General features: G+C 34.6%; 1 protein-coding gene across 3 annotated transcripts in view; it reads right to left on the reverse strand.

The window, feature by feature from the left end:
• Positions 1 to 423: 423 nt before the first annotated feature.
• Positions 424 to 12,912, reverse strand: part of PKIA (cAMP-dependent protein kinase inhibitor alpha) — a 94,839-nt gene continuing 82,350 nt past the window's right edge. For all 3 annotated transcript variants that reach the window (XM_015083149.3, XM_027064341.2, XM_015083148.3), the window contains 2 exons: positions 7,262 to 7,439; positions 424 to 3,924 (listed from right to left, as the gene is read on the reverse strand). In XM_015083149.3, the coding sequence (XP_014938635.1) occupies positions 3,845 to 3,924; positions 7,262 to 7,412 (231 nt within the window). In that variant the 5' untranslated portion in view covers positions 7,413 to 7,439 and the 3' untranslated portion in view covers positions 424 to 3,844. The remainder of the gene's footprint in view (positions 3,925 to 7,261; positions 7,440 to 12,912) is intronic.

Consider the following 12,912-nt stretch of genomic DNA (forward strand, 5'->3'; position numbering starts at 1 on the left):
TGTGTGTGTGTGTGTGTGTGTGTGTGAGAGAGAGAGAGAGAGAGAGAGAGAGAGAGAGAGAGAGAGGGAATGTATATGGGTGGAGGAGAGAGTGTTGTAAAACTTTCAGGGGATTCTGATAAACACTGGTCTTTCTTCTGACTGAAAATCTTTTACTGCCCTACAGATGAGCAAGTAAGAACGATAGGAGTGATATTGGGGCTTACGATTTAACAGTTGGGTCTGGCAGATGATGAAGTCCAGGAAGTGGGCCACCAGAGTGGAATGGAGGTAAAAATTATTGGAGTAAAATCCCAGAAAAAGAGGCTAGAATGCCGGTATGTCCACCACAGGAAGGCTTTAAACTTCTCCTTTATCACTCGCAGCACTTTCTCGGGATCAAATACATAGTGTATGTTCAATAAATACTCTTCATAGACTATGCACATTTCAGAAAAAAATGTATTACTTTTAATATCAATTATGTGAGCATGCAACATTACTAAATACAAAAGTCATACAAGCTCACAATGACTTCAGAGACTGCCACTCTTTAATTAAAGAACAATTTGGGGCCTATTAAGACATCATAAATCATAGATGCTTTCTTATTTTTACTTGGTAACTATACATTGTCTTCCTGTTACTACAAGCTTCACTCAGAAGCTTGGCTACCTGGCAGTTACATTTCTTTACCCTTTATTCCTTCTCTGAAGAGAAAGAGCAATCTCATTCATCTTCTAAAACGGTGCATTTTTACTGTGTCTGAGTAAGACTCAAGTGTAGGGCATTTACAGCGAGCAGTTCTGGGGGTGTTGCCTAAAAATTGAAGGCTGCCTATTACCTATTGGAAAAACATTTCTATAAATTATGATATCAATATGTTGGCATAGGATGTTTACAATTGATAAAAGGTAAATTTGACAAGTTCATACTTATTGCAAATGAGTTGAAAAACTGAAACTGTCATACATATTTCTAGTTAATTAAACAAAGCGAGTAGCATGGGACATAAAAAAATCTGAACCATGTTAAATTTATAGACTGCATGCCAGAAAAATATTTTGGGGCAAGTATAACACAAAAAATAAATTCTAATTGAATTTCTTTTTTTAAGAAAAGTAATTTTCTGTGATCTAGTCACATCTGTGTCATTACTCATCTAGGTAACCTTGAGAAAGACAATTCCCTCTTTTGAGACTCAGTTTCCCTCTCTAAAACAATGGAGGATGAACCACTTCATCTCTAAATGTTCCCTTATAAATAAATATGCTCTATAAATTGGCTTTAGTTTTATGGCATGTGTAGTAGAAAGCTCCTTGGAGACAGACCAAGATAGGTTCAAATCTTAATTTCATCATTTATTAGCTTTTTAAACTTGGAGAAGTTATAGTTTATTGAGACTTAATTTCTTAATCTGTGAAATGGGATAGTACTACCTTTTTAATCAAATTGTCTAAGAAACAATTAAATGGAAGAAAATGTGCTGAGAAGTTATTAGCATAATGTCAGTTGGTTAGTAGGCATTAAGTGCATATTATCAAACCTAATGTCTTAGTTTCCACCCTTTCCTCCTTAAAAATTCAATACCATGTATATTATTGACTTGCAAGAAAAAGATACTACAGTACAATTTGGAAGACACTGTGAACTTTTGCTGAGCAACATTTGTAGGTTGTAGGCATTTTGAAAAGTAGATTTTTATCTTCCAGCTTGGGAATGCCTGTGGGTTTGAATATAGCAGACAAAGTAGCAGTAAGAGGTCAAAATAATTCAAAAAGCTCCATATGACTTTGCAATTTAACACTATTATATATTCAAAGACAAGCATGACACCACATGCATTAATAATAATATATCACATAGGAATATAAACTCTTCACATACACTCAGCACTAGTCTTACCAAAACTTTACAAAACTACATGAAATCAGTTTGGAATTCCACAACTTTAAGGATGGAGAACTTTACCTAGATTCACAAGAAAGCTATGAGAATAGTAAATGAGGATGTTGAAAGAGTGATTTTATGGGTTGGATGTTTTAAATGGACTATGAGAGATTGTCTAAAAAAGCCTCAGGAACCTCTTTTCCCACTTGTAAGATTATTAATAGGTGGATTTATTTGAATTTTAACTGGGTACTTTGGACCTTAATGGGTTAGAATGAAGTACTCTAATATTTAGTCTTCCTTCTATTTTCTGAGAGACTCACCCTATGGACATTTTTTTCTAGTAATACATGATTGAGGGCAAATGATACCCATGCCCTTATCCCACTCATTTGGAACATACTGTAAATTTCATCCTATATGCAGCTATAGAGGAGAGCTGAGTTCCCACTATGTCCATGGAGATTATCTATGGAGATTCTGCTTAACCTACTTCATATGGGACTCTATCTAAGACCTCAAGGATAATTAATCGGGCTCTTTATTATAAAGGGTCTTCCTGTTACTTATTTGTCCAGTAATCCATGAGCCACTGGCATATTACTGGTTCCTTATTTATTACCACCGATAAGTGATTTTATAATACTGACCAGAGGGATTACACGGCTCACAGAAACTTTCCACATAAGAACCATGATGTCAAAACACAGCAGAGGCTATCACCAGTATTAATGAGGATTTTGTTAGCTTCTAATGATAATTATTATTGTATCAGAATGCAATTCACACTAATTATTAGTAAAAGTTTACAAACATTAAAAAGTGCATAATAACATTTGTATCTGATAGGGCTGAAAAAAGACATGGAAAACACAATGCAAGGGCTTTACTTTTGTGATTGGTGGCCACATGATTGCAAGATAATTTTTTCCATCTGTTACAGCTCCATGCAGATAAGTTGTCCTCCAAATTTAAATAGTACCATACAGCACTGAGAAATTTGATTCCATAAGAACAAAATATTTCCTGTTCTTAGAATTATCTTGTATTCTCTTTCCCACCATCATGATTATCCAAAATCCTCATAATTAAAAAATTTTTTAAATGTATATTAGTGGGAAAAGTTCTCCAATGGAAAATAAAACAAAATTTGCAGATTGAATTCTGGTCTGTGCAGACACCAAACAGACTGAATTCAAGTAAAATTCACATTAATGGATATTTTCAAATGCCTGTTTAATAAAGCAAAGGACTCTTGATGAATTGGTTAGACTTAATCCATCAACAGTGAATCAAGGGGAAAGATTAAGTTAAAAAAAATTGTGATCTATCCTGTGTACACCACCATACTGTGGAGAAGGAAAAAGGCAGCCCTTTTAAAAATGAGTGGTATAAAAATTCACAGTAACGTACATTGTTTTTGTTTGTCATAAGCAATCAAAGAAGGGGGCAGTGCTGAGTGTCTATATTGTACAATACAAAACAGTGTAAATAACACAGCAGGAACACACAGATACATAATGCTAAAAACAGTGCTTTCTGGATGGTTCTTTTACTGGGTGAATACTTGGACCAGAGATATTTAAACTCTGGGGTTCAACCAACCTTTTGCAATTAAACACAATTAAATCCTCTGACATTGTGAGGGGCCAGATGCTACAGGAAGAATCATCATCTAGGTCTGTGCTACTCTCTACAAGCATTTTATCATATGGTCAAGTGAAAGGATCCATACAAAAATGACATCCAAACACAAACCACATGATTTCAACCATTGCTAAAGACAGAGGTAGAGAAAAGTCTGTCTGCAGCCACAGCCTCTGCCCCCATTTTTAATATGACAATGAGCAGATTCCTACAATGCAGCACAGCCACTTTTTTTCCCCCCTTTTCACTCTTGGGAACAAATTCATTCCAGCCAGGCCTGGAGATTTGAGACATTGTCAGCTGTTGATGAAGTTATCAAAGTGGGGTGTTAGCTTTCAGATTTTGCTGCTTCCCCTTGGGGTTCCCCACTTTGTTCTGTGGAATTTCGTTGTGCATCTTCTTCACCTTCTGTAAGAAACAATGAAAAAAGGGTAAAGGCAAATAAAAGCTATTGCTTATATTTACCAACTCTTAATATATCATATTGAAAATTTCAGAAATACTCAAAAAGTCATAAATTCTACAGAGACAAGTATATTTTATTGGTGATCAATTTCTCATGAAGAAAACAGTATAAGAGTTTCAAGGGCTGGCTAATTCTGGTGCTAAGAACTTGGGACAGCACAAAATAATATCTCAATTTTTATAGTTGTTAGTGATCATCTATGCTTTTGATAAATAGCCAGTAAATCTCAAGGTCTGGTGATGGCACTTAATAGTTTCACAGATTGCAGAAATCAGTAGTGATTTTAGGCAGAAATCAGAAATGAGCAGCAACTCTACTGTTTCACTCCTGTCTTATTTTAAGAAATATTTAAAAATTTCATTTTCTATTATTTATAGTACTTGTTGATAACCCAGCTGATTTCTCGGAGGTTTAGTTAATTAAATTAAAAGCAACAGTGGAGGATGAAAGGACATTATGTCAGCTGGTCGGTCCCTTGCTGAACAGTTATCATGGCCTCTGGTCTGCCCTTATAGAACATATGTACAATGCCAATAAAACCAGCATCCTCAGTAGCAATCTCAGCTCATGACATAGCAAGCACTGAAATTAAATAATGCTTTCTTTTCACATAGGTAATTTTATCTAAAGTTCAAATTTACAAGCTGTAGGCAATCCTTGATTCAAAGATTAATATGTTTGCATGTATTAGTTCATCATTAAGCAACCAATAAATATTAGTGGATAAAATATTTTTGGGCGTTGCAATAACGTAAATTATATCAATGTTTGCTAAATGTTTGTTACCATAATTCAAATGGATAGAAGTAAGTGGACTGTTCCATTTCTTTAGATGGAAATGTTGAAAGGCAATTTCTTTTACTCTTAACAAGTATACACAAAACATTTCACTATACACCATACTTCCAGAAATTAAAAGCAGTTCTACATAAATTATATCTATATCTATATTCTTATATAGATATATTCTGTTCTAAAGGGGTTCTCCGGGTTTACATTATATATTATATATCATGTTCATAAGCTACTTTCATTATTACAACAATGAACAACCTCCCAAGATGTGCAGATGGCCTGAATGTGAGATGTGTAGATAAGCATGCAACAAGAACTTGATAAATAGGAAAAGCTCTTAATAACCAAAGGAATGAAGTGAAATTAGGGCAGATGCAAGACAGTAGAATATTTAAGGATGAAAGTGACTGCATAAATACAAGATGAGGAACTTGGCTCCCATGAGGCTTGTGATTTCTGGGTGTCTGGGGACACTTCCCAGGGCTTCTTAGCATAATGCTGCAATTACAGAGGTGTGGCTAAATAGATGCTTTTTAACAAGTCATGGTAAACATGGGACAGCAATATTGTTGAGTATAAATTAAAAAGAAGTTGAAACACTCATGAATTACAGAGGAAGTCCCTTACAATACTCAGCTACTGATAGTTCGTTTGTCATTATATGTCAGTGTTGTACAGTTACTATTTTTAGTTCTTTGTACTTAGAATAATAAAAAAAGTTACTACCGCTTATATTTTGCCTGATTCTGGACTTTAGGATTTAAAAAGAAACAGAAAAATTTTCAGGAGCCTGGAGAATGGCAATTAACACTTAGAAATGTTTAGAAAAGAAGACATTTAGAAGCATAATGATATTTGAATTATTTTAAACTGTTTAAAAATATAAAATCTAAAATTATTTTATTATATTTGTTAATATAAAATATCAGTTTATTATTTCATTTGCTATATACCAAGTTAATATATTCTCTTGTATAAGAAAGGTCTTGATGCTGTTGAGTTTCAATTTCAGTGAGGAGAAAAAGAAGAAATGTAACTGTACTATGAATATATTGGGAGTGGCTAAAAATAATGCATATTACTTAGAATAGAATATTAATATACAAATAAAAATATAAATCTTATAAAAGAAATTAATTAGCAACTTCTCAAAGACCACAGAAAAAATTTTACTTACCTCATACCACCAAATTGCAATAATTCCCTAAATCCTTTCTGAAGTAACTTCTGGTAGTAATAATAGGGAAACAACAAAACCTAAAGTATACATAGGTCTGTATATTCCAAGGTGGTGATGTTAAGTTTTATTTTCAATCTGAATTTTAAAAGACCAATCTGTGACCTGCTGACCTTTAGCCATTGAATAAAGTACTGTCCCTAGGTATTTTAGGGTAATGTTGCTGTTTCATTAACATATACTCTGACTCAGTTTTCCAATAACTGGAAAGCTCTGCCATAAAAATTCTAATAGCAAAGAAGTACTGAATAGTTATCATGAGTCAGAAGCTGACTTTTCACGTACACAACACTGTGGTTCCTTAATTGTGAACTCCTCTTTTAATTTTAAAGGTTATTTTTGCACAAGATTTGTCAGAGAAACACATTTAGCTTTAATACTTGCAAAAGCTATGGATGAAAGAACTATTGGGATTCATTTAAATACTCAGAAGTACTTTGACATCTACATTTGCTTTACTTTTCCATTGGTAAAGTTAGATTGCTTGGGTAAGAAGAGCGCCAAGGCCCAATAATAAGACAAATTTTCCACAAACCCTTTCTATTAAGAAAAGAAAACTGAAAGATCTTATTACCTAAGACATTGATATAACAAACTATTTTACTCCCATTCTCAATAGGATTGATCCTGGAGACCCTTTTCCTTTGAAGTGGTTATTTGAAATGTTATAGGTGGCCAATACTGTCAAAGGTAGGAGCTCCAACTTTGTTAAATATTCTACATAGAAATTTCAGAGCTTTTATAGAGATTAGGATTTAAAAAAAAATTTTAACGTTTATTTATTTTTGAGACAGAGAGAGACAGAGCATGAGCAGGGGAGGGTCAGAGAGAGAGGGAGACACAGAATCTGAAACGGGCTCCAGGCTCCGAGCTGTCAGCACAGAGCCCGACGCGGGGCTCGAACTCACGGACCGTGAGATCATGACCTGAGCTGAAGTCAGCCGCTTAACCAACTGAGCCACCCAGGTGCCCCAAGATTAGGATTTTTTAAAACCCATGTGCTTTATTCATTGCATTTGTAAAATCAGATTAAAGATTCTGCATTTGAGTGGGAACCCTATAAAGAGAAGTCACTGAAAATGAAATAGGAGTGACTAAGGGATTAGTCCCTGACTTTTATCTTGTCTAAGATTGTTTATAACTCTACTAAATTATTTTCAAAGGTAGTTTTTCATGTTTTAATCCTACGCAGTGAAATGGTACAAATCATCTCATGTTCGTAGAGAGATGTGTGTCAAACAACTCACCTGTCTTGTTGATATCAAGACCTGCTAATTTCAAGGCTAATTCATTGCTGTTGCCACTTGCAGAGGAAACCAGGATATCATGTATTGCATTTCTTCTACCTGTTCTTCCAGAAGCAATGAAATCTGCATATGTAGTTTCCACATCAGTCATTGCTAACAAATATCCACATAGCAGGGACTACAAAACAAAGAAAAACTAATAGGTAAATATAATGTTGGTCGATGATAACATTTAACAAAGATGCTTGTTAGCTTACTGGTCTACAATATGAATGTTAAATAGTTGTCTTGCTTTCATGTTCAAAAAGCAAGTAATGCTTTAATTCTTGATCAAAGGTCAGGGAATTTTTTCTGTGAAGGCCTGACGGTAAATACGTTAGGCTTTGAGGGCTATATGGTCTCTATTCCAACTACTCAATTTTGTGATTATAATGCAAAAATAGTCAAAGTAAATGTGCTAAATACATGTAATAAACACACTGTGTTTGCAAAAATAGGAGTAAGAGCAGATTTGGCCTGAATACCATAACTTGTATTGGTTTAGATCATAAAATTCTCCTTCTCTAATGTCACTTTAGTCAGTCTTCAACTCCAGAGAGAACTTGAGATCAATGGCATACCAAAATTGGGGGTGGAATCGAAGTGGTCCATCCTAGACATAAGCAGAATGCAAGTTACACTGTCTACAGACTCTAAGAATGATAATGACCAAAATTCAGTTTGCTTTTTATTAGCACCATTAACCAGCAAGTCTGATCAATGTAAGTGACCAAATAACTGCCCCCAGTCCAGGAGAACAGCTCCCTTATGGTCCCCCTTGTTAAGTCATTGTTTGAGAGGAATAATAATATTTCTTGACTGAATCTTCGAAATAAAATTTTCAAGTTTAAAAAGGAGTCAATGAAAGTGAGTTTCCCCAAACTTGCGATACACATACTTAATTAAAGACTTAATGCAAAAAATATTTTCAAGGTAAAATATGATATGTGTATTAACAGAAGACCACCAAATGCAAATCTTTTAATATTTTCTGTTTAAATTTATGTCCTTCCCTAAAGGTCAAAAGAGGAATGGGTAGTAATATATAAAACAATAAACTTCTGTTGTACTAATTTGTTGAAACAGAACTGAAAATAACATAATTTCCCTCCTATTCCTAAACATTCCAATTACATTTTACTGTAGTTTAAGATTAAAAACGCATCAATAGTCAAGAGAAAGGAATATTTTCAAAATGTAAGAAATATGGGGGAAGCAAAAATGGTGGACCCCATACATCATCATGGGCATGCACACTGGCACTCTGAAATAACTTGATGCCATCTACACTGTAATTTAGGATGGCAGTCAGTAAGTAGCACATTCTTTTAGGTTTAGTTCCCCCAAAGCATATTGAGGAAGGAGCTGTTCTTTCAATCTGGAGAAAGTTACATTTTGCTTCTTTAAGAGGAAGCTGAAACAAGAAAGAGGGAGGAATAGCATAATACACTTTTGAAATAGGAAATATATGTATACTACATGCTTACTGTGACTATATTATGGATAACATTGCTTTCCATTCACTCACTATACCTACCATTATTTTGTAAGGGAATATGCTTTAATGGTTATTATTTTATTAAAATTTCAAAATGCTCCTCAAAAGATCCCGGGTTTAGTCATGGAGTGACTTTTGAAAATCACTCAACCTCCTGGTCTTCCATTTTCTAATAAGTAATGGGACAGCTGAATGGCATGATAGTTAATAACAGCTCAAGTGAAGCTGTAAAAACAATGATCACTCAAAACTATCGCATTTCTAAAATTATGAATTTGGAGATTCCCTTTGTGGCCATAACCACCTACCATTTTTTCCCCTCTTACTCTTAATGAATCTGTTCTTCACACTGGTTAAATCTTTAATTCCTTTAACTTTTTTTTTAGCTTTCTTTAGGTCCAGTCTGGATCAATTGCTGACCATTTCATGTAACTTCTTATTAGCCTCAAGAAATCCCTTTGACCTACTCTCACCTTGATTTTCCTAAGCCTCACCTAGGAAAACAGCATGGTGCACTTTCTCTGATCTCATTACCTGGGTAGCTAAATGTTACCAGAAAAAGTTACAAAATTGTGCCAATTGGCTCAACTGAAAATTTTTGACTCTATTATTAGTATACACTCTTGGTTATTCAGAAATTCTTTTGTTCACCTCTAGTTGACTCCTCCTTATGCTTTTCTCTGTGGGAAGGATTCCAAATGCTTCCCAGGCCACACAACCAGATACCCCCCTGCCTTAAGAGATGATTTTGCATCTTCTTTCTCTGAGAAAATGTAGGACATCTGCTGTAAATTCTCTTAACTTTCTTCCTGTCTCAAACACATTTCTCTGTAAAACGCTATTCTTTCTTTTCTAAATGAACTAGCCGCTCTCTTTCTAAGGCATTCTCTTGATTCTGTTTCTTATCACCTCCTGTAGGACCTTGCTCCATCCATAATTTTTTTTCCTCAATAATTTGAGTCTTCTTTCTCCTCTGGATTTCTCCTGTAAGTTTGTAAGCATGTTCAAGTCCCCTTACTAAAAAAAAAAAAAAAAAAGAACAAAAGCAAAAACAAAACAAAACAAAAATCAAAACAACTAAACCAATCATTTAACCAAACATTCTTTTCTCAATCTTTATAACTCTTTGCACTACCATCTCTTTCCTTTATTAAACTTCTCACAAGGGTTCAGCTACTTTTATTTTTCTCATTTTCCTTGAACAAACCTTTAGAATTGCCATATTCCATTGGCTTTTATGTAGAATATTTTATGGACATTACTTTGAAATGATCTGTATTAACATTAAGTAACTGATTAATTATAAAATTTCTTGCAAGTGCCCATCCTGTTTGAGCTCTCTATAATATATGACATTGTCAGTTACATTCTCCTTGAAACTCTCCCCTAGCACTTACAGCAAACTACAGAGGCAAGATTATTATAGGTATTGTCATAAGTATTATTATAGCTATCTGTATTTGAATTTAGATTTTCCATTTAGTTGTTATGCTATATTTAATCTTCCTGTACTTAGTGTTTCATCTATAAACTGGGATAAATATACTTAGTTCTCAAGGTGGCTATGAGAATTTATGTGGATCATGTATCTAAAGAGCCTAATACAATGTTTGGCACATGGTAGGTAGGTGCTGATATAAAATAAACAAACAAACAAACAAACACACAAACATAAATACAACAATCTGTCATCTTACTATCCTGGTTTGGCACCTGGTGGATAGGTGCTGAAATAAACAAACAAACAAACAAACAAACAAATAAAACAGTCTGTCATCTTACTATCCTGGTTTCATCCAATTTTGACTTTTGTATTCTTCACAAATTTCTTTTCCTAGGGGACATTTTTATAGGAACTTAGGTCAGTCCTTGACCTTTTTTTTTTTTTTTTCTTTCTAACTTGAATAACTCATCTAATCCTGAGGCTTCTGATTCCTTCCTAGGGATAATGCAAAAGTATGCATCTCTTTTTCCCAGGCTTCTCACACACAAGGTCAACTGCCTGCTAAATAGGTATTTTCACCTGGTTTTGCATAAGCATTTCAAATTCAATAAAAAAGACAACCACAAAACACAAATAGAGTAAACTGGCCTCACCAATACACTGTGTTGGAGCATACTTTTGCTTATTTCTCTCACTTGATATCCATGTCTAATAACTTGCCAAGTCATATTGATTTTTATTTGATGTCACTCATATTTACTTTCTGTAAAACAGGAAAAGCTCATCCTGGGGTTATAGCTGAGTTTTTCCATAATCTGGAAAGAACCCACTTTTGTTGCTTTAACTTCAACTACTAGCTCTCATACTTTGTATGTTGCTGAATAGCATACACTATTTCTCCAGAGCTTCTCTGCTGGTGTATTGCTCAAGTCTGTTATTCCACCTGGAATGCCTTCCTCTAACAAATCTGCTCAGTGAAATGGATTTAGCCCTCAAAATTCAGCCAAATGCCATCTTCTCTCTGTCTTCTTTCCCCTGTCTCCTCAGCTGGCATTCCCACTGGCCTTGATTTGTGCCTGTACAAGGCACTTAAATTCTAAGTAGCACTGTCTTCTTCTAGACAGATCAGAAGCTCTGAAAAGACAGGAACTACATTTTAATGTTTTAATTACATACAATTCCTAGTAGAGTCCTTTGCACAAAGTCAGTGCTAGATAAAAGTATGTTGCATAGAATTGAACAATGAAGAAGAAATATATTACATCTTTCATTAGTAGCCACAGAGAACCTCCCTCTTCCCTGTTTATACTAAATTACCAAATCCTAAAAATCCAGAATTTTCACATGTACATAATCTGAGGACTTGAGAGTTCTATGGTCTGACCATCTTCACTTAACAGTTAGTTAAGTTCTGGAATGAAGGTCTAGAAAGTCCCAGTTTACTTTTTCTGTCTTACCAGATTGCCTGTATGCGAGTAAGTTATGAGTTTGGATAAAGATTTTGACCTTGGAGTAGTTTAATGTTATTTAGTTATAAAGATATTTTCATTATCTACTCTACCACCAATTAACCAACACAGTATCTAGGTTCTACATTACTTTGATGATTTAGAGTTTCACATGCACATCAACCTAATAAATGTTATGTCATAAAAGTTTCAGGAAAGGTGAGTTACAGGAATAAATTCATCCCACAATCACTGTTACTGTCTTTCACTCTTAGTCTCTTTATGGCTTTTTAAAACTCAGGCTTTTTTTTAAAGTTTTTTTTTTTTAACGTTTATTTATTTTTGGGACAGAGAGAGACAGAGCATGAATGGGGGAGGGACAGAGAGAGAGGGAGACACAGAATCGGAAGCAGGCTCCAGGCTCTGAACCATCAGCCCAGAGCCCGACGCAGGGCTCGAACTCACGGACCGCGAGATCGTGACCCGGGCTGAAGTCGGACGCTTAACTGACTGAGCCACCCAGGCGCCCCTAAAACTCAGGCTTTTAAAAAAGCACAACTGGTATTATTTCCCATCTGATAACAATGCTATGATGTATGCAAAAATATCCTCATTTTCAGATGAAGAAAATAAATCCCAGAAATAGTAAGTGATTGCTAAAGAATACACAGAACTATGACTTAACCCAGGTTGATGGGTTTTGCATAAAAAGGTACTGTATTTTGCAACAAAATCCTTTTTTTTTTTTGCCATTATCATTTTTCTTGGTAGACTGTCATAATAATACATGTGCCTGTGGGGGTTTAGTATCTTATTCACTTTGCTAATAGTAGTTTGAAGGAGATTTGAAATGTCAAGAATGAGACAGAAAAAAGTGGTGACATTTTCCATGAGAAGATGTGAATTAAAAAGAATGTATACCGTGTAATGATTTGTATATCTGGGAATATTAAAAGATCCTGGCAGTATTTCTATTTATAAAGGGGGGAGCCAACAACTTAATTTGAATTTTCACATGGTATTCTCTTAAGTAACATGAACATGAAATAAGAAACAGGGTTATGACATATGTAAATGTATATTGTGCTCACCTTTAAAATGTGTATATATGGCTGTCAATTGGATTGAAAGACATTAATGATGATTGTGAGAAGAGTTTATTACTATAAACTTCTCCTCTCCTTAAGCACTTATGAAACATATTTACTAGGTTGATACGCTA

Source organism: Acinonyx jubatus, chromosome F2, assembly GCF_027475565.1.
Source record: "Acinonyx jubatus isolate Ajub_Pintada_27869175 chromosome F2, VMU_Ajub_asm_v1.0, whole genome shotgun sequence".
NCBI lineage: Eukaryota > Metazoa > Chordata > Mammalia > Carnivora > Felidae > Acinonyx > Acinonyx jubatus.